Source organism: Emys orbicularis, chromosome 1 (assembly GCF_028017835.1).
Source record: "Emys orbicularis isolate rEmyOrb1 chromosome 1, rEmyOrb1.hap1, whole genome shotgun sequence".
Classification (NCBI taxonomy): domain Eukaryota; kingdom Metazoa; phylum Chordata; order Testudines; family Emydidae; genus Emys; species Emys orbicularis.
In genome coordinates, this window is record NC_088683.1 from 201,694,120 (window position 1) to 201,716,739 (window position 22,620).

At 45.6% G+C, this 22,620-nt stretch overlaps 1 protein-coding gene across 1 annotated transcript in view; it reads left to right on the forward strand.

The window, feature by feature from the left end:
• Positions 1–8,235: 8,235 nt before the first annotated feature.
• IFNAR1 (interferon alpha and beta receptor subunit 1) overlaps positions 8,236–22,620 on the forward strand; it is a 35,211-nt gene continuing 20,826 nt past the window's right edge. Inside the window, exons 1-2 of the mRNA XM_065402726.1 lie at positions 8,236–8,347; positions 16,661–16,784. Of these exons, the coding sequence (XP_065258798.1) occupies positions 8,278–8,347; positions 16,661–16,784 (194 nt within the window). The 5' untranslated portion in view covers positions 8,236–8,277. The remainder of the gene's footprint in view (positions 8,348–16,660; positions 16,785–22,620) is intronic.

The following is a 22,620-nucleotide window of genomic DNA, read 5'->3' on the forward strand; positions in this document are numbered from 1 at the left end:
CAAGCACCCATCTTAACATTTTCATTTCCACTATATTCAAGACCTTCTCCTCAGTGCCCAGCATTCAGAGCCATACAAAAGTGCAGGCCTAATTAATGTCTTGAAGATCTTACTTTTCAATTTGATAGACATTCTCCTAATGCAGATTACTCCACTCACTTATCTCCATTTAGTCCACGTCTTTCCTGCTCTGCTAATAGGTTCATCGAGTTCACCATTATCTCAAATTATCAAACCTAGGTACTTGAACTTCTGTATCTTTGGTAGTGGCTCATCCCCCAGACTTATATTTTGTTATCTTCCTGCAATTTACTGAATCTAGAGACCATATACTCTGTTTTATTTTGGCTGGTTTTCATGACATTTTTTTCAAGTATGTGTCTCCATCTCTCTCAATCTTCTTCCACTTTTTCTTTGCCGTCTCCCCGCCCTTCTCCCAGCACTAAATCATCTGCAGAAAGCATGTTCCAGGATACCACTGTGGATGTTAAAGTGCATGAATCACCAACATGAACAAAAAGGGGCTTAGGGCCAAACCTTGATGTACTCTGACTCTTATTAGAAACTGTTCCATTTCTCCACATATGCCCAGTATCCTGTCTACCAACTGTGGCCAATGCCAGGTGCCCCAGAGGGAGTGAACCCAACAGGCAATGATCAAGTGATCTTTCTCCTGCCATCCATCTCCACCCTCTGACAAACAAAGGCTAGGGACACCCTTCCTTACCCATCCTGGCTAATATCCATTAACGGATTTAACCTCCATGAATTTATCCAGTTCTCTTTTAAACGCTGTTATAGTCCTAGCCTTCACAACCTCCTCAGGCAAGGAGTTCCACAGGTTGACTGTGCGCTGTGTGAAGAAGAACTTCCTTTTATTTGTTTTAAACCTGCTGCCCATTAATTTCATTTGGTGGCCCCTAGTTCTTGTATTATGGGAACAAGTAAATAACTTTTTCTTATTTACTTTCTCTACATCACTCATGATTTTATATACCTCTATCATAGCCCCCCTTAGTCTCCTCTTTTCCAAACTGAAAAGTCCTAGTCTCTTTAATCTCTCCTCATATGGGACTCGTTCCAAACCCCTAATCATTTTAGTTGCCCTTCTCTGACCCTTTTCTAATGCCAGTATATCTTTTTTGAGATGAGGAGACCACATCTATACGCATTATTCAAGGTGTGGGCGTACCATGGTGTAGTAGTGTTCGGCCGAGGTTCGGCCGTCAGCGGGGCGGTGGGGTATCCCACCGCCTTGCTCTGGTCCGGTGGCAGCCTGGGACAACAGGCACACCGTTAGGGCCTCTGGCCCGTAGCAGGGGCTGAGCCAAGAGGTCAGAACCCAGGCCCTTAAGCCAGGGCTGAGGCAAAGTCTATAGCAGCCCAGGCCCTAGGTCAGGGCGGGGCAGCAAACAAATAGTCAAACAGCGGCCCAAGCCTTGTAGCAGGGGCTGGGTCAGTTTGGGGCGGCCCAGGCCCTAGGTCAGGGCGGGGCAGCAAACAAATAGTCAATCAGAGGCCCAGGCCCTTAAGCAGGGGCTGGGTCAGTGGCAAATAGTCAATCAGAGGCCCAGGCCCTTAAGCAGGGGCTGGGTCAGGGTTTGTGGCAGCCCAGGCCCTAGGTCAGGGAAAAAGGGGGAGTCTGCCACCCAAGGAGTGGGTGGCACGGGGGACACAGGCCCTCCCACTCCACTGCGTCCCAGCCCGGGGCCCTAGCAGCGGAGGATACTCGCTGCTGTCAGTGGGGATCCTGGCCGCAACACACGGACATCGGCTCTGGCAGTGCAGCAGCCAGACTGGGGTCGGCTGCCCCCGGGCTACTTCCACACTCCCCCTCGTATGGTACCTGGGCCGTCTTAGTGTCGTCAGTGCTCTCCACCAGCATTGGCTCCTCTGGGTAGGTAGCGAAGGGCAGGCTCGGCTCCTCCTCGGGGTAGCTGGCACGGGGCAGGCTCGGCTCCTCCTCGGGGTAGCTGGCACGGGGCCGGCCCGGTGAGTCAGCAGGCTGGTCGCGGCCTGCGGCTGTTTCCCAAGCGGGAGCTCAGCCACAGACGTCTGCTCTCTCCGCCGGCCTGGGATCCACTGAGCTCTGCAGGCGGGCTTTTATACTTCCGGGCCGGGGCCGTGACCTCGGAGGGGCGGGCGCCGGACCCGGTGGCTCCGCCCACATTGGTATTAGGGGAGGTTTGGTCCTCAGCGGGGCTGTGGGGTATCCCACTGCCTTGCTACACATGGATTTATATAAGGGCAATAAGATATTCTCCATCTTATTTTCTATCCCCTTTTTAATAATTCCTAACATCCTGTTTGCTTTTTTGACCGCCGCTGCACACTGCGTGGACGTCTTCAGAGAACTATCCAAGATGACTCCAAGATCTTTTTCCTGATTCGTTGTAGCTAAATTAGCCCCCATCATATTGTATGTATAGTTCGGGTTATTTCTTCCAATGTGCATTACTTTACATTTACCCACATTACATTTCATTTGCCATTTTGTTGCCCAATCACTTACTTTTGTGAGATCTTTTTGAAGTTCTTCACAGCCTGCTTTGGTCTTAACTATCTTGAGCAGTTTAGTATCATCTGCAAACTTTGCCACCTCACTGTTTACCCCTTTCTCCAGATCATTTATGAATAAGTTGAATAGGATTGGTCCTAGGACTGACCCTTGGGGGACACCACTTGTTACCCCTCTCCATTCTGAGAATTTACCATTTATTCCTACCCTTTGTTCCCTGTCTTTTAACCAGTTCTCAATCCATGAAAGGACCTTCCCTCTTATCCCATGACAACTTAATTTACGTAAGAGCCTTTGGTGAGGGACCTTGTCAAGGGCTTTCTGGAAATCTAAGTACACTATGTCCACTGGATCCCCCTTGTCCACATGTTTGTTGACCCCTTCAAAGAACTCTAATAGATTAGTAAGACACGATTTCCCTTTACAGAAACCATGTTGACTTTTGCCCAACAATTTATGTTCTTCTATATGTCTGACAATTTTATTCTTTACTATTGTTTCAACTAATTTGCCCGGTACCGATGTTAGACTTACCAGTCTGTAATTGCCGGGATCACCTCTAGAGCCCTTTTTAAATATTGGCGTTACATTAGCTATCTTCCAGTCATTGGGTACAGAAACCGATTTAAAGGACAGGTTACAAACCATAGTTAATAGTTCCGCAACTTCACATTTGAGTTCTTTAAGAACTCTTGGGTGAATGCCATCTGGTCTCGGTGACTTGTTACTGTTAAGTTTATCAATTAATTCCAAAATCTCCTCTAGTGACACTTCAATCCGTGACAATTCCTCCGATTTGTCACCTACAAAAGCTGGCTCAGGTTTGGGAATCTCCCTAACATCCTCAGCCGTGAAGACTGAAGCAAAGAATCCATTTAGTTTCTCCACAATGACTTTATCGTCTTTAAGCGCTCCTTTTGTATCTCAATCGTCCAGGGACCCCACTGGTTGTTTAGCAGGCTTCCTGCTTCTGATGTACTTAAAAAACATTTTGTTATTACCTTTTGGGTTTTTGGCTAGCCGTTCTTCAAACGCCTCTTTGGCTTTTCTTATTACATTTTTACACTTAATTAGGCAGTGTTTATGTTCCTTTCTATTTACCTCACTAGGATTTGACTTCCACTTTTTAAAAGATGCCTTTTTATCTCTCACTGCTTCTTTTACATGGTTGTTAAGTCACGATGGCTCTTTTTTAGTTCTTTTACTGTGTTTTTTAATTTGGGGTATACATTTAAGTTGGGCCTCTATTATGGTGTCTTTGAAAAGCATCCATGCAGCTTGCAGGGATTTCACTTTAGTCACTGTACCTTTTAATTTCTGTTTAACTAACCCCCTCATTTTTGCATAGTTCCCCTTACTGAAATTAAATGCCATAGTGTTGGGCTGTTGAGGTGTTCTTCCCACCACAGGGATGTTAAATGTTATTATATTATGGTCACTATTTCCAAGCGGTCTTGTTATAGTTACCTCTTGGACCAGCTCCTGCGCTCCACTCAGGACTAAATCGAGAGTTGCCTCTCCCCTTGTGGTTTCCCGAACCAGTTGCTCCAAGAAGCAGCCATTTAAAGTACCGAGAAATTTTGTCTCTGCATTTTGTCCTGAGGTGACATGTTCCCAGTCAATATGGGGATAATTGAAATCCCCCACTATTATTGAGTTCTTAATTTTGATAGCCCCTCTAATTTCCCTTAGCATTTCATCGTCACTATCACTGTCCTGGTCAGGTGGTCGATAATAGATCCCTAATGTTATATTCTTATTAGAGCATGAAATTACTATCCATAGAGATTCTATGGAACATGTGGATTCACTTAAGATTTTTACTTCATTTGATTTTACATTTTCTTTCACATATATTGCCACTCTTTCCCCCCACCCCCGCACGACCTGTTCTGTCCTTCTGATATATTTTGTACCCCGGAATGATTGTGTCCCATTGATTGTCCTCAGTCCACCAGGTTTCTGTGATGCCTATTATATCAATATCCTCCTTTATCACGAGGCACTCTAGTTCACCCATCTTATTATTTAGACTTCTAGCATTTATATACAAGCACTTAAAAAAATTGTCATTGTTTGTCTGCCCTTTTCTGATGTGTCCGATTCTTTTTTATGTGAATGTTTCTCGTCTTATCTGACCCCTAGATTATCCTCTTCCATCCTCTGCTCCTGACTAAAACCTAGAGAATCTCTATCAATAGAATCTCCTCTAAGAGAAGTCTCTGTCCAATCCACGTGCTCCTCTGCAGCAGTCGGCTTTCCCCCATCTCTTAGTTTAAAAACTGCTCTGCAACCTTTTTAATGTTTAGTGCCAGCAGTCTGGTTCCACTTGGTTTAGGTGGAGCCCATCTCTCCTGTATAGGCTCCCCCCATCCCAAAAGTTTCCCCAGTTCCTAATGAATCTAAACCCCTCCTCTCTACACCATCGTCTCATCCACGCATTGAGACTCTGAAGCTCTGCCTGCCTACCTGGCCCTGCGCGTGGAACTGGGAGCATTTCTGAGAATGCCACCATAGAGGTCCCGGATTTCAGTCTCTTCCCTAGCAGCCTAAATTTGGCCTCCAGGACGTCTCTCCTACCCTTCCCTATGTCATTGGTACCTACATGTACCACGACCACCGGCTCTTCCCCAACACTACACATAAGTCTATCTAGATGCCTTGAGAGATCCGCAACCTTCGCACCAGGCAGGCAAGTCACCATACGGTTCTCCCGGTCATCACAAACCCAGCTATCTATGTTTCTAATGATTGAATCTCCCATTACTAACACCTGCCTTTTCCTAGTGACTGGAGTTCCCTCCCCCAGAGAGGTAACCTCAGTGCGAAAGGATACCCCAACACCATGTGGAAGGAGGGTCCCAACTATGGGAAGTCAAGTATCAGCCGTGTTAGTCTGTATCTACAAAAACAACAAGGAGTCTGGTGGCACTTTAAAGACTAACAGATTTATTTGGGCATAAGCTTTCGTGGGTAAAAACCTCACTTCTTCAGATGCATAGAGTGAAAGTTACAGATGCAGGCATTATATACTGACACATGGAAAGCAGGGAGTTACTTCGCAAGTGGAGAACCAGTGTTGACAGGGCCAATTCAATCAGGGTGGATGTAGTCCACTCCCAATAATAGATGAGGAGGTGTCAATTCCAGGAGAGGAAAAGCTGCTTCTGTAATGAGCCAGCCACTCCCAGTCCCTATTCAAACCCAGATTAATGGTGTTAAATTTGCAAATGAATTTTAGTTCTGCTGTTTCTCTTTGAAGTTTGTTTCTGAAGTTTTTTTGTTCAATGATAGTGACTTTTAAATCTGTAATAGAATGACCAGGGAGATTGAAGTGTTCACTTACTGGCTTTTGTATGTTACCATTCCTGATGTCCGATTTGTGTCCATTTATTCTTTTGCGGAGGGACTATCCGGTTTGGCCAATGTACATGGCAGAGGGGCATTGCTGGCACATGATGGCATATATAACATTAGTAGATGTGCAGGTGAATGAGCCCTTGATGGTGTGGCTGATGTGGTTGGGTCCTCTGATGGTGTCGCCAGAGTAGATATGGGGACAGAGTAGGCAACGAGGTTTGCTACAGGGATTGGTTCCTGGGTTGGTGTTTCTGTGGTGTGGTGTGTAGTTGCTGATTGGGCAGGCGAGCAGGCTCCCCATCAGCTCCTCCCAGCCCAGGTAGAGCGACGGGAGCAGGGGTGGAGAGCAAGCGATGGAGGGGGGTAACAGGTGGAGGAAGAGGCGGTGTTCAGTTTTCAGGGATTAGAAAGTTAGCAACCCTAATGGAGGTGGTTTTATTAGGCCGACGGGACATAGAGTGTCTTCACCAGACACATTGCAGTGCTATATGTGAAGACATGCCTTGAAAGTTCCAAGTACAGCCTGATCCTCAGGTAGAAAAAACTCCATAGAGGTTTACAGGAGCTCTGCCTACATAGTGCTGGCAGGATGGGACCCCGGCTGTAGCTAAATCTCAAATTAAACATCTGATTTAGTTGAGATTTGTATGTTAATCCTCAATTCTGTAGTGCTGCCTTTCATGCAAGTACCTGATCTCTAAGCTCTTTACAAATAAAACCTGACACACCCAATCATAGAATAGAATCAGAGAAGATTAGGGTTGGAAGAGACCTCAGGAGGTCATCTAGTCCAACCCCCTGCTCAAAGCAGGACCAACACCAACTAAATCATCCCAGCCAGAGCTTTGTCAAGCCAGGCCTTTAAAACCTCTAAGGAGGGAGATTCCACCACCTCCCTAGGTAACTCATTCCGCTGCTTCACCACACTCCTAGTGAAATAGTTTTTCCTAATATCCAACCTAGACCACCCCCACTGCAACTTGAGACCATTGCTCCTTGTTCTGTCATCTGCCACACTGAGAACAGCCGAGCTCCATCCTCTTTGGAATCCCCCTTCAGGTAGTTGAAGGCTCCTATCAAATCCCCCCCCCCCCTCACTCTTCTCTTCTGCAGGCTAAATAAGACCAGTTCTCCCAGCCTCTCCTCATAAATCATGTGCCCCAGGCCCCTAATCATTTTCGTTGCCCTCCGCTGGACTCTCTCCAATTTGTCCACATCCATTCTGTAGTGGGAGGCCCAAAACTGAATGCAATACTCCCGATGTGGCCTCACCAGTGCCGAATAGAGGGGAATAATCACTTCCCTCGATCTGCTGGCAATGCTCCTACTAATGCAGCCCAATATGTCGTTAACCGTCTTGGCAACAAGGGCACACTGCTGAGTCATATCCAGCTTCTCGTCCTTTAATGCAGAACTGCTGCTTAGCTCGTCGGTCCCCAGCCTGTAGCAGTGGATGGGATTCTTCCGTCCTAAGTGCAGGACTCTGCACTTGTCCTTGTTGAACCTCATCAGATTTCTTTTGGCCCAATCCTCCAATTTCTCTAGGTCACCCTTCAGTGTATCTACCTCACCCCCCAGCTTAGTGTCATCTGCCTACTTGCTGAGGGTGCAATCCATCTCATCATCCATATCAGTAGTGAAGATGTTGAACAAGGGAGGAATTTCTCCACACAATTCAGCATTCTCATTCTCTGTAAAAAAAAATTAAATATAATTTTAAAAATAAATCAGGTGCATTTTAAATCTCTTCTTAAAGGAAACACAAACCAATTAAGTAAAATAGCCACAGTTAGAAGGCACATTAAGTTCTTCAGGACAGGGAGGGAGCATCTTTTTGTTCTGAGTTTGTCACAGACTGTGACTCACAGTAGGGCCATGAACCTCAACTGGGGCCCCAAGGCACTAGCAACAGAAATAACGATTGGTGTAAGGAAATGGGGGGCAGCTTCTCCTCCTTCCCCCGAGAAATTATGCTCTTACATATTAATTACTGTGATGGGTTTGCAATAAAACACCCAGTGCCCGCGGTTGGGCCAATCTGCCCCATGTTATTTGCATTGCAGCTGCACTCCGAGGCCCTGACCAGGCTGAGGTGGGGGCATTCTGCTGGAAACTGCACAGACCTAGAAATGAGCCCTGCCAGGCCTGTTTTCACGCTGTCCGTGGGCAGGAACCACACACACAAACACAGCTGCTGGCTGGGGCGGTGACGTCACTCCCCCACACCGCCCACGCCAGCTCTCGCGCTAGCTCTGCCCGGGTTTCTGGGAAGAGTCGCTGAAGCCTGGAGGCGTGTGCGCAGCGCGAGACCGGGGCGCGGCGACGGTGGCTCGAGGCAGCGGCGGGGGCCCGGGGTGGTTTCCAGGCACAAGCCTGGTCGCTAGAGCCCCCGCGGGAGGATGGCGCCGCCGGAGCTGCTGCTGCTCCTGCTCCTCCCGCTCCTGCTGGGGCCGGTTCCCCTCGGCGCAGGTGAGCGCGGCGGCTTCGCCGGGGGGCAGGTTGTGGGGTCTGTGGCGCCCCCCGGGCCGATCTGTGCCCGCCTGGGGGGGGGGGTAGCCGCGTGTCCAGCCTGCGGCCTCGTGTCCAGCCTGCGGCCTCAGAGCCCCCCCGAGTCCAGCCCTGGGCGCCGGCGGCTCTGCCTGGCCGGGCTGTGTCTGCCGCGCCTCGGCCCCGGACCGCCAGCGGCAGCAGCCCTGATGGAAGCGGAGAGACAAGGCGGCCCTGAACCCCACACCGGCCTCGCTTGTGCCGCTGTCAGCCGGCGGCTGGGCTCCCCCAGGGCTCGCCCGCGCCAGGAGAGATGGTCCAAATGGACTGTTAGAGTGGGTTAGTTAATCTGCCATGTGGTGCCTTTTATTTAGCGTGACAGTGGCCTTAATGTGGGTCAGTTCCGTTTACTTGGAAGTGAATTAAACTAAACTGAATCAGGCCGTGTCTACACTACAAAATTGACCACCTCGCTTATGTTGGCATACAGCCCCCGCAGTTATTAAATCGTGTGTGTGTGTGTACGTGTGCAGACTTGGCTTTGTGTCGGAGGTGAGGGCCTTCACCAGGAGCCCTTGTATCGATTGTATTGTCAGTGTGGGGGTACTGCGGGATAGCTCCTGAAAGCCAGTAACCGTAGACGTAAACAACGCTGTGTCTACACTGACGCTACCTTGACCCTAATTACATCCCGACATGACTTGTTGGGGGGAGAGGGGGTGTCACACAACCCCCAGATTTTTGCCAGGATAGGAGTTGGGCTGTGTAGAAAAGGCACTGGCACCTAGCACTCCTGCTGAGCCCTGCTAGGAGGTGCCTGGGGCAGGGAGGAGAGTGGGTGGGCAGCACAGCTCTGCCAGAGGGAGCGCAGGGAAGCCCACTGAGTCCCATCCCTTCCTCACTCGCAGCTGCAGTTACCGATGCTTGGCAGTAGGTGGCTGGAGCCTCTGTCCGCAGCGGGGAGGCAATGGGAGAAGTGAGGAAGGAGCTGTGATGGGCGTGGAGACAAGTTGGTGCCAGCTTGAAGCGGTTGTGGGAGGCACGGGAGGAGTGGGAAAGGGCCCAGAGGTGAAGCAGTCATGTGCCCCCACTGACTTTTAAATTATGCCCAGCCCATTATCAACAGTTAAGTGTCGCTACTCAGGGGGGTCATGTTACTATATTGGTGTAGAGAGACACGTAGGTTGGTAGGAGCCATCTTTAAGTGAAAACACTTTCACAGCTAGGTCAACACAAAGCAGCTTATGTCGACCTAGTCCTGTTGTGTAGGCCAGGCTCAGCCACACAAGGTGGGTGAGGTAATATGTTTTATTGGACCAATTAATTTTGGTGAGATAGACAAGCTTACACAGAGCTCTTCTTCCAGTCTGGGACAGGTACTCAGTGTCACACTTAGGGCTGGTCTACACTGGGGGGGGGATCGATCCAAGATACGCAACTTCAGCTACGCGAATAGCTGGATCGAATTACCTGGGGTCCAGACAGCGCGGGATCAACGGCCGCGGCTCCCCCGTCGACTGCACTACCGCCGCTCGCTCTGGTGGAGTTCCGGAGTCAACAGTGAGCACGTTCGGGGATCGATATATCACGTCTTAATGAGACGCAATATATCGATCCCGGATAAATCGATCGGCGGGTAGTGAAGACGTACCCTTAATTACAAGATGGAGCAGTCATGGGAAGGGAGGGAGGAAAGATGCTGGAGTGGGATGGTTAGCTGGTTACTGATCATTGTAATAAGCCATAAATCCACTGTCCCTATATAGTCCATGATTTTTAATGTTTAGCAAAGTTGTAAATTTAAGCTCCCAGGTTCGTCTTTTGAAGGTGTTGTGCAGGTTTCCTTTGAAAATAGGATTGAGAGGTTAGATATGGCGTGATCACTTTGTGAAAAGTGTGCACCCACAGGATGATGTGGTATTTTTGTCTTATTTTCTGTGTGGGTTCATTTGAGAGTGTAGTGATTGTCTGGTTTCACCCACGTAGTTGTTGGTTGGGTATTTAGTGCACTGGATGAGGTACATCACATGTGATGGACATGTGTGGGACCCATGGATCTTGAAAGGAGCGTTGTTGAGGTTGTTGGTCATTGTACCCATAGAGAGATGTCTGCAGGTTTTGCATTTGTTGTTCTGGCAGGGATTGGTGCTGCTTTGAGTTGGTATGTCTTGGTCTGCTGGGAACTTTCTTCTGATGAGGTGTGTGTGTTGGTGGAGAGAGGATGTATGAAGGCCAGAAGAGAAGGTTCAGGAAAGATTGAAGTATGAGTTGTAATTGTTTGATACCCCTTATGGGTTCCATTGTAGGGTGGTAGGTGACAACTTAGTTCCTTTTCCCCTTAGGACTGAAGAGTTGTTAACAGGCCACTTCACCTTGAATGGTCCCTTGAAATATGTGGGGACTACCTATGCTGAACAACCTGTTTCCTCTTGTATTCTGCTGTGTCACTCTGAGGGCTTGTCTACACCACACAGCTTTTAGCGACAGGGCTGTGTTGACACAGCCTTGTCGCTAAAAGTCGGCTTGTGTAAACCCTCCTTGTTGGCACTTTGTCGTCACCTTTGCCAACAAAATACTTCCACCCCCATGAGTGGCATTCAGTTTGTTGGCAGGAGAGCGGTCCTGCTGACAAAGCCACATTCACATTGCCACTTGCTGCGGCAAAACTTTTGTCTTTCGGAGGGGGGCTTTTTTAAGCACCTGTGAAAGACAAAAGTTTTGTTGACAACTTGGCAGTGTAGACAAAGTCTTAGTACCTTTCCCAGACCTGAAGAAGAGCTCCATGTAAGCTCAAAAGCTTGTCTCTCTCACCAACAGAAGTTGACCCAATAAAAGATATTACCTCACCCACCTTGTCTCTCTAATATCTTGGCACCAACATGTCTACAATACCTCTGCATAAACTGAATTAAGGCCACTTTAATTCTCAGTGAGGGCAACCACACGGGTTTAATGCGGTTTAACTAATGCACTTCAAATTCACTCTTGAATTCAGTTTGATTTTTCTTGAGTGTCCTTGTGTAGACAAGCCCTATGATTCTCTCTGTCCACTGTAAATCAGTAACACAAGCCCCATTGGAGACATCCTTGACCTTCCTCCCAGCCCCCCGTTCACCTTAGTCAGCTACATCAAGGTAAAGCTACAGATTGCTTGGTCTGCACTAACGTTTTACAAAATGTCAGCTATCATGTACTAGCTATCACCTTGTAAAAACAACTCAGTTTTTCCTGGGGTAGATGTGGTCTAAGTGAGCTTTTGAATTGTGTTCAGGCAAGGGTTTGTGTGCATGGTGGGGTAATGCACACTATAGTGTGCGACTTCTGAACCACACTAACATATTGCACACTAGCATCTTGGTCTGTGTAGACCCTGCTGGGGCTCATTAAAGGTTTCCTAGTGCACTTTAACATCGGGCTGGCTATATTATTTTATCACAAGGGAATATTTGAATATAGATTGAGCAGATGAAGGGATTGAAAAAAAAATCCATGCAACCATGGATGGTTATGTAATGCAGGGTGATAATCATCATGTGAATTATCAATCTGTTTGAATTAGGACTGAGGCTGACCGATTTTTTTTTTTTTTTTTTTCCTTCTAATGATTTGGCACGCCTGTCTGTATACTTTATTGGCTCTGGTGTGGAGAGCCTTATTATTGTAAAATAACTCTCAGCTAGTGTTTATATAGGGACATTGAGCACTTCCATATTCTTCTACTTGTTCACAATATTAATGTAAAAACTTATATTAATAAAGGCAAATACAACTCAGAGTTTGAAATGAAAAACAAAAAAATGCTTTGATCACACAAAATACTATTATTTTTTCTTAAATTTATTTCAGTGTACAACTAGTGTTGGCATTTGTGAGTGTATCTCTGTGCTGCAGTGGAGAAAAGAAATGGGAATTCTCAGGTCTTTACTGAAAGAGTTGGAGTTTACGTGAAAGGATATGTGTTTCATTGGGTGTTACGAGAGGAAAGGGGCATATGAAAAGGGGTGGGTGGACAAGGGTGGTCTGCCTATCTGGGAAGCTGGCCACCAGTGACATCCCTTAGAGATTGCTGCTACACTCGTGTGACACGCTCAATCTTGTGTGTGTCTTCTTTTACAAAGATGAAACTCTTTAGTCATCATATGAATAGATGAAATAACCTTTAAAACTGGGGATGAGACTGAAAACAAACACAAGATAACTTTAGATGTGAAAATAGTTTCTTGTGGTTGTCTGAAGTTTCTTTTCCATGATGTGTTAATGTCTGACTGTAATGTTTTCCAGTGAAAGAAACTATTTGTGTGTGAGAGAACAAAAGGGGACCCTCAAATGTTTGTTATGAAAGTGTTTTGAGGATTTCTCTGAAGTGAACTTAAAGGAGCATGGTTTGGGGACTTTTTATGTGTACATATGTACAAATGAAGTGAGATAAGTGACAGTTCCTTTGAAATCAAAAGGACATGTTCAACTTTAAACTCACACTTCTGTCTGGAGTTTTTTACCACCTACAGTTATAGTAATCTTGGGGAGTAACTTGTAAGTAAAATGTCAATGAAACGTTTTTTCTATTTAGTTTTGCATTTGACAGCACTATGTATAGCTACTTTTACGGATTCTCTTGGATAGCCAGCTAGCTCCCAGTCCTGCAAACATTCACATTTATGCTTAACTTCACACCATGAGAATCTAGTTGTTAGTTGTGAATTCAATGGAACTACTCACATGCATGAGGCTAAGTATGTGTATAAGTGTTTACATGATTTGGGGTTTTGGTCATTTTCACCTTAGCTGAAAAAAAAACATTGTAAACCTTAAGGGGAGAATGATTTTGAAAAATAAATCAGAACAAGCTCTTTAAAGAATGCTCTATCAGAAACTACTTTTTTTTTAAAATAATCATTTAGAAATGTTAAAGTTGTCCGTGTCCCTTTAAAGATCACATGAGCTGCTTTAATCTGCTTGTGTTAAGATAGACAATGCTTTTATTTAAAAAAAAAAAAGGTAAAACCTTTACAATATTAGAATGTGAATGCTTTTGTTGAAGAAAACAATATGCTAAATGTTATGTTGTTCTTTCCACCCAAATCATAAATAGCCCTCCCTTTTTACACCTCTGCTGTCTGGCCCTGGAAATATCCAGTCACGCATTGGCTACAGTTTTTCCTCTTCCACTGTTACTAGTCTTTGCCATAACATGGTGTCTAGTTAAATTAAGAGCATGTGTTTGTGGCTAAAGCTGCTCTGCTAGACAGATGTTTGATTAGTAAGAAAGTTATTTCCTCCTTTCCTTCCTTCCTGATCATCATACAACATAAGCTTTTTAGCATAGTGTATATGGTTAACTGAAAAGAGTGGCAAGTTTGAATGTGTTGCAGAATTTCTTAGATATAGTCCAGGGGTTCAAACTGGGGGTCACGAGGTTATTACGTGGGCGGTTATGAGCTGTCAGTCTCCACCCCAAACCCTGCTTTGCCTCCAGCATTTATAAATGTATAAAAAAGGGTTTTTAATCTATGGGGGGGGGGGGTCGCACTCAGAGGCTTGCTGTGTGAAAGGAGTCACCAGTACAAAACTTTGAGAACCACTGATATACCATATATACTCGTTCATAAGCCGAATTTTTTTAGTAAAAAAGGGAAGCACCAGAGAAGGGGGTCGGCTTATGAACGGGTACAGAGAGGGAGAGGTGGGACACAGCCCCTCCCCCCAACAGAGGGAGCAAGGAGAGGCAGCACAGCCAGCAGAGACAGAAGGGAAGAGGCGGGGCCAGAGTCTCTCCGCTTCTGGCCACGCTGCTCTCCCCCCAGCCTCTGGAGCAGCTGCAGCTCCAGGGCTGGCAGGCTGCAGCTGTGCCGCTTGGCCCCGCACCCCAGAGCAGGCTGCGGCTGCACTGTCCAGCCTGCCGGAGCAGCTCCAGCCAGGTCAGAGACATCCTCCCCAGATAAGGTGGGAAGGGATGGGATGGGGAGAGTGTGGGGGTCCCAGGCTAGGGTTGGGGTCATGTGGGGGTTGGTCACGGGTTACTCCCCTAACCCCCAGCTTCTCCACCCCTCCCCCCCAAAAAAATTCCCCACCAGTTGCTATCCCGGCCCGTCAGGGTAAGCAGTTGGCGCGCTGGGACACTGTTTACTTAGGTTTACCTCCGTGCCTGCGGACGCTCGAGGTAAACAAACCATCTTGGCCCACCAGCGGCTTATCCTGATGGCCTGGGAGCCAAAGTTTGCTGACCCCTGAATTAATAGGGCTGGCTTATGAATGGGTCATAAAAATTTTTACTTATCCATCTTGGGGGGGTCGGCTTATAAACGAACCAGCTTATGATCGAGTATATACGGTAGTCCATGAAGGTTCACTGAACTTCTTTCCCTCCAACTCCTGTGATCTCATGAATTACTGCCCCAGGAGCTAACACTTTTCTGCTGATAGCACTTGAAATCTTCAGCACCCTACCTTTTAAAAAAAAAAAAAGAATTTGGCAGATTTTTCTTATGGGATACGTGGTTGAACTTATGACTGTTACATTGGACAAGCATGTTTGCTAAAATTTTAAAAATTGTTATAACAAAGTAAAAGGGATACAATCTCAATATTTGTGTATTAAACTAAGCTTTATTACTGATATCACATTAGAAACTTAAAGTGCAGTTCTATTCTGAAAAGTGACTGAGAATTTTTTTGAGATTCCTGTTTTACTGCTTCAGTGAATTCCAGCTCAAACGTGCTCAGTTTACATGTCTCCCCCTACCCATTCCCCTGCCCTTCCAGTCAACCCCTGCAGCTTCAGCTTGGGAGCCAAGCCAAAAGTCAAGGCTATGTTCTTTTTGGCTCACAGGTCATTACCAGTAATAAATATTCAGTCCAACTGCTGCCCTCTATTACACCTGTGTGACCCCATTGTCTTCAATTAATGCCCATAGTTAAACCTCTGCTACCCTATCATTGAGGGTTGCATAATTCAAAGGCAATGATGTTGAAAAAGTGGCCTTGCAAATGGAATTTATTTAACCAATGTAATGTTACATGAGTAAGAGAATAATCTTTCATTCTCGCAGTTGTTACTTTTTCAGGGCAGACAGTAGTAAAAAATATCTTTTTTCACAAAATTGTGCTCATATGATTTTGCATACATACAGAGTGCAGATCTGCTGAGGAAGAAGGAGCCATTTTTACACACTCACTCTTCAGAGTAGAAACACAAGTTTTGATCTGAAAACAGATTAGATTTTTATCTCCTCAATGATGCAGCTTCTTTTTTCTGACATTTGAAAATGGAGGCAGCTTGCTGGAAATCCTCTACTTCCTGTGTACTGGCAGGGTGATATGTTCTTGTGCCATGCATGCTCTGCACTATAGAATTAGGTAACAGTCTTTCCTTCCATTTCTTAAAGGAGTATTTTATTAAAAAGTGGAACAGTTGCTGTCTGAAGAGTTACCATGTGTTATGTATTAAAAAAAAAAAAAAAAGAGTCTGCAAGTTTCATTTCCTTTATCTCCACTCTTGCGCACACACAATAACTGTGTCTTCCCTTTCCTGCCACCATTTTCCTGTCTTCAAAATAACAACAAAAAATCTGTTCAAGACTGATTCCCATTTCTCCACCATCTCCATCCTCCTGAAATAAAAAGATGCAGAGTATTGGTCCATCTTCAGTCTCTTCTCTGCTCATTCTTGTTTGTGTCTTGAAGCATTTTTACCATTTACCCTCCAAACTTTTTATGGAGGACACTAACCAGCACTACTCTTGCTCAAGAGGAAATGTTGGGTTGAAGCAAAGGAATCCCAGGGTCATACTGTGTGGAGAAGTCTTTGTGGTGATCGTATCTCAAAATATATTGTAGCAGGGAGAAAGGTCATAGATCTTCTGGGTCCATTTTACAGCTGTGAAATGGTAGAGAGCAGCAGACACCTCTCTAGTAGAGCTTCTGCCCAGAGATCCAAGTGTTGAAAGCTGGCACTGCACTTGCTTTTTAAATGCTTTGGCTGACATGAATTCAGAACCAGTGAATTCTTCCATGCAATAAGTCTTGAAACTCTGTATAAAAAGAGAAAAAAATTGAATCCCAATTATAGAGGAGAAATCTCTATTAATAGGCTAAGAAGCAATGAATTATCTTGCTATTTCAATAGGCTTGAGTGCTTTTTAACTGTACTAAACTTAGTATTCTATTTTAATTTTTAACATGTAAAGATTACTGTTGTGGAACTGATGTCACACGTCCTTAAACTTTGTGTACAATAACATTTTCCCCAACCTCTTCCTATCTCTCCCCCCTCTCCCTGCCCCAATATTTTTGTAGGCCAAATGAATCTGATGAGCCCTCAGAATGTTCAAGTTGATGTTGTAAACACAAATTTCACTCTAAGATGGAGCTGGGGTAGTGAGAATGACTTCAATGTGACATTTTCAGCTCAGTACCAACGGTAAGCTTACTATTTTACTGTGAGCCAAAATTATTTGACATCCATTTCCACAGAAGGTAAGAAGGGGAAAAAACAAAACAAAAACCCACCACTGTGGTTGGTTTGTTTATTGATATAAAAATTGTTAAAAATAAGCACAAGAGCACACTGGTGACCCAAGAAAAGTGATGCTTTTATAGTGGTTTGTGTGCTGCTTTTCATCACTGTGTATAGTTTGGACATGTAGCCACATTTTTAACACCCCAAATCTGGAACTGTTTTTGGTTACAAGAGTTTCAAAACATTGATGTTAGTGTTTGAAGTGGTACTAATCTTCTATAATTCATAGAGCTTTGGGAGTCCTGGCTTTCTAGTAGTGCATCCTTACACCCAGGCTGTCCCAAAGTGTGAACTGCTACATCTGGGAATCTACAAGCATTTTAGGGGCATATCAAGGGTTGTCCCTTCGACACAGTGGTCTTTAGATAGGTTAAAAGTTGCAGTTCAGTCTACTGGTTAAAACCTAGTTCCAGCTAGGTTAAGGGATAATTCTGATGTGGTTGTATTTGTAGTGCACAGAAGCTCTCCCACCGACATAGCACTGTGAACACTACCACTTACGTTTTTCACATCCCTGAGCAACATAAGCTTTGCCAACATATGTGGTAATGTAGATGCCAAAATACATGTGTGCCATAACTTTATTTATTTAGATTTCTATCAGTGTGGATTTTGTCCTAAAGAATCACTAAAAAAATATAGAAGAGCAAAATTTTCATTTATATCAGTGGATGCTGGATCAGGCCCAGAATGAATTCTTAAATCAACGTGAATGCCAAAATATGTACTTGCCCAATCGTCCAAGAGGCATATCTGAATCTTACAAAATTGGAATTTTAGTTTCTTTCAGATGATTGGATCGGATATGTGCAGGGGGAACATCTTTATGGGAATTATCAAAACTAGGAGGAGCTGCACTGGCGGTCTTGCTTGTACCAATCTAGATTAATTTTTCTCACTGCTGTGCATTTAAATGATCAGTCTTTGTATAAAAACAACAAGGAGTCCTCTGGCACCTTAAAGACTAACAGATTTATTTGAGCATAAGTTTTTTTTACCCACGAAAGCTTATGCCCAAATAAATCTGTTAGTCTTTAAGGTGTCAACGGACTCGTTGTTGTTTTTGCGGATATAGACTAACATGTCTACCCCTCTGATACTTGAGTCTTTGTATAGAAATGCTTTAGCTTTTTTTGTAAGAAAACATCACTGAGAAACTTTTAAAATGCAGCGCGAAAGGAAAACACAATCCTGTGCTGAATGTAAGAGCCTGGAGACATAACACAAATTTATCCAAAGTAAGGCAATCCCTGAGTATATCAAATTGAACAGCATAGACAGACTAATCTTAAAAATTTAGTATCAAGTGCACACACGGTTTATTTAAATATGTATATCCTGTACTTGTGAAGCTGTGTTGCATGCGTTTCAGTCATGCCGCCAGTATGGACAAAAACACCCCAGCACACCATACTCTCTCACTGTTCATCAACATGTGAAGGGTCAGGTCATGCACTGCTAACTGGTGCCACAGGACTGCCCCAGAGATTTATGGATACGCAGGATTGAGTTAGTTGTGGGAATTTTGCTACACACTGCCTAGTCGATGTCATCAACCGTGGTGACTCTGACTCTGGCTGGGGCAGTAGTCCTCAGTAGATTATGCATGTTTGTTGCAACACTTTTTTGGGGTAGCTAGAACCATAAACCACTGTTACCTGCAAGGCAAGATTAAGACTAGCAGAGTCTCAAGGAGTATGCTGGTGAAGCGGATACACTGATGTGGCAGGGAGCTGACACACAGTTTAAGCTCCAGCAAAACTCTCCTTTGCTGAGGCAGAGAGGTAAAATTCAGAGTCCCAGTTCCTGAATCCCCTGGGAAAGCATTCCCCTGCAGCATCCAGACCCTGTTACTTGGTGCCCACAGAAATACCAAGTGTGCTGTCTCAAAAAAGACAGACTACGCACCAGTCTCTTGGCTCAACTGAGATTGCACACTTCACTTTAATACAACAGCACTGATGTGATTATGGTAAAACTAAAATTAAATTTATTAATGAACAGAGATTTAAGTGATACTAAACAGAGATAATAGAAACAGAAAAGGATACAAGTAAAACAAATAAAACACACTTCCTAGTGTCTATAATTTAACAGATTACAATCCTGGTCTCAGGCAATTTCTTACCTACAGTCCATTTTCAGTATCCTCAACCCACATGGTTGGGGGGATCTACCTTTCACAGATTCCAAGTGTGTTTGGCCCCTTTTTGTCTCTTAAGTGATGGATAACAAAGGAGTCCTCCTTCTTTCCTTTTATAATCTAGAAAACCTTTGAAATGTATTTGAAAAATAAACCCAGGAAAAGTTCCCCTCTCCTGTTGTTCTTCATGGTGCTGGTGCCAAGCCCCTTCTTCATCCTCTTGTCAACTTGCTTACTTAATTGGCCTGATCACTTTGTTTACCTTAGATGCAAATGTACTTTTATTGTCTTTTTCTTGTAATCAAGCCATACTGTTTTTCTCATCTGCCTGTTAGCTTGATCCATGGAGACCGGCAAATCCACATTCCTTTATCTAGGGCAAGCTCGTTTATCAACTGCCTCTACAACATTTTTAACATAAGAATGGCCATACTGGGTCAGACCAATGGTCCATCTAGCACAGGATCCTAACTTCTGACAGTAGCTGGTGCCAGATGCTTGGGAGGGAATGAACAGAACAGGGAAGATATCAAGTGATCCATCCCCTGTCCTCCATTCCCAGCTTTTGGCATTTGGAAATTTAGGGACACTGTGATTGGGTGTAAAGGTCGCACACGGATGAGGAAGGGGCCAGAGAGGCCCTGGCAGCAGGGCTAACCCTACCCCTCTTGCCGTGCCAATCATGCATGATAGGGAGGAGGCCTTTAAAAGGGAGGAAGCTGCAATCAGCAGTGGGGGAAAGAGCAGGATCACCCTAAGCAGCAGACTGAAGGAGTGACTCCCAAAGCTGTGGAGGGAACTTCTGGGCAGGAAACCTTCAAACCAACCCTGAGGAGAATGCAGTGGACTCCCAGGGCAAGACAAGCTGAGCCCATCCCAGAAACCAAGCCAGAGTGATTTCCCCAAACCCATTGCAAAGGGGCTGGATTGTTGGCAGCACTATATACTTGCCACTTCCCCCACCCGTTTGCTGGGATCACAGGGAGGGAGTATCCCTGAATATGTGGGAATTCTTGACTCATTTTGATCGTCCAGTCAGAGAGACTTAAGGAGCTCCACAAAAGGAAGAAACCCCCTGGTAATAGTGGGGAAGTGCAGCCTGGTTTGTGACCACCCAGTGTAGTTCACTGGGTGTGGTCAGGTTCCCCCACTGCCTAAGCGAGGAACCATCAAGGACTGCGTTACAGACACTTGGAGCATGGGGTTGTCTCCCTGACCACCTAGGCTAATAACCACTGATGGACCTATCCTCCATAATAGCATATTAAGAACATATTTCCAGCGCATATATATATATATATATATATATATACAACTCATACATACATCACACAATGATATTCATGACCAGTGTGTCACCAGTTTTCATATGATACATTACAAGACATTGTTGGGCTAATTATTCTGACTACACTGAGGGGGGGATCGATCCAAGATACGCAACTTCAGCTACGCGAATAGCTGGATCGAATTACCTGCGGTCCAGACAGCGCGGGATCGACGGCCGCGGCTCCGTGTTGGTTGTAGTAAGTTTATCAGACCTGTTGGGATTTATTGTTACATAACCATGTGCCCTTTGCCAGTTGCCATAAAGGAGCTCTTAGGGTCACCGTTGGATGATGTGATGACATATGTGTAGGGGCCCCAACGGCCATGAAGTCTGCTCTTCCCTGTGAAATCTGCCAGGGAGGGGCAGGGCTGGGGGCACCCCAGCCTGGGCTCCTATCATGCACCAGACTCTGGCCGCTAGTCCTGGTGGGGCTGGGGACTTGCTTGCTTTTCTCTCTTCGGGGTTGCACCTGGGGCTGGTGAGACCCCACCTCTGGGAACCTCCCCCAGCTGCCGGAAGCTCCACACCTCCACCGCGTCCTTCCCCCATCGCTCCCCAGCTGTGGACGGAGGAGTCATTGTACATGGAGTAGCAGCAGAGCTTCTTGCAGATTGCGGGGGGGTGGCTCCTGGAGGTGGATCTGACCCAGCCCTGGGAGCAGCCCCTGCATAAGAGAAAGAAGTCCTGTCCCTCTTCAGCCCGTCCGAGACTACTGGAGCCTAATGCATAGTAGGAGCCATCGGCTGGGGTGCCCCCAGCCAACAGCATCGGAACTGGGGCGGCTAGGGGGCCATGCCCCTCCACTTTTTAATGTGGATGTAGCTTGGGGGGCAGAGGGCGGCATTGGCCCCACAAACTGCAATACTTGCACATTTATCAGCTCCCCCATTGCCTGCAATTTGCAGTTGCTGTCCCCTGCCCCCAAACTATGCCCATGTTAAAAAGTGGGGCAACATGGCTCCCAGTCCCACAGTTCCAGCACTGGTGGTCCCCCACTTCTAAAAAGGTCCCCAGCCCTGCCTCTTCCCATCTCCAGGCCCAGCACTCATAATTTAAAGGGGCATTGGGCTGGATGGGGGCCACGGTGCCCCCCAACCACAAGTCTCTGGGCAGTCACCCACCCATAATGCTAGCCCTGCCATCTCCCCCAAAGTGATTGCCCCCACCATACCATGCAACCTTCATGTCAGCACTGTCCCCTACTCTCCAGCTGCCCAGCTCTGAAGGCAGCACCTCCGTCAGCAGCAGCTGAGAAGTAAGGGTGGTAATGCTGTGACCCCCCTACAGTAGCCTTGTGGGGACGGACACACACACACACCCCCCTCTTGTCGGTTGGGATCCCCATGCTTATAACACCCTGAAATTTCAAATGTAAGTATCTGAAACCATGAAATTGACTACTTTTAAAATCCTAGGTCTGTGAAATTGACCAAAATGGACTGTGAATTTGGTAGGGCCCTAATTATGTATCAGTGTGTATATCTGTAGGTCTGTACCTGTGATAATTTGAATGTTCTCAACATACTGAAAGTGCAAAAGAGCAAATGCTAGAAACTTGAGAATTTCACTATGAAAACACCAAATTATGGTTCCCATTGCAGCCAGGACACTGATTCTTGGTACTACTTTGTGTTTGGGAAACACCATAGAATTAAGTGTCTGAAAATTCAATCCTAAACTGATGCACCCCTAAGAAGCAACCATGGCATAGTTCCCGCAAATCATATAATTCCTGTGTAGATGTTCCCCAGTATTGGCATGCATATCATTTGTAAGAACACATTCAATAGTAACACTGCATATTGTAAAAGATGCATGTAACAGATTATGTGGCTGCATTGAGATCCATACCTTTTTGAATTGCTGATTGTGTTTCAAATCATCTGTTTGGCTCAGAATTGAAAAACACAAGATTTGTGAATATTCCCCAGTAAAGAACTCTGATTAGCTGGTCAAGGTCTTTATAAATACAGAAAGAGAAACAATGGCTGGGTGCTCTTAATTTACAAACTTTAGTCATCAGATTAAACTGTTTTTATATCCTTATGTTCAGTTAGCTCCTTTTTTTTTAGTTTGTGCTTCTTGCTTCTTTCTAATGTGGCTATTATTTCTCATTACCCCTTTCCCAACAAATAAATGCACAAACTTGTCTGGCTTAGTAGCAACTCCATAATTAAGATGTCAGAGAGAGAATTATGTTATGTATTTGAACATGAAGATTAGGTGTGCTTCTCTTTATCTTTTGGGTGGGAGAAAGTTGACTT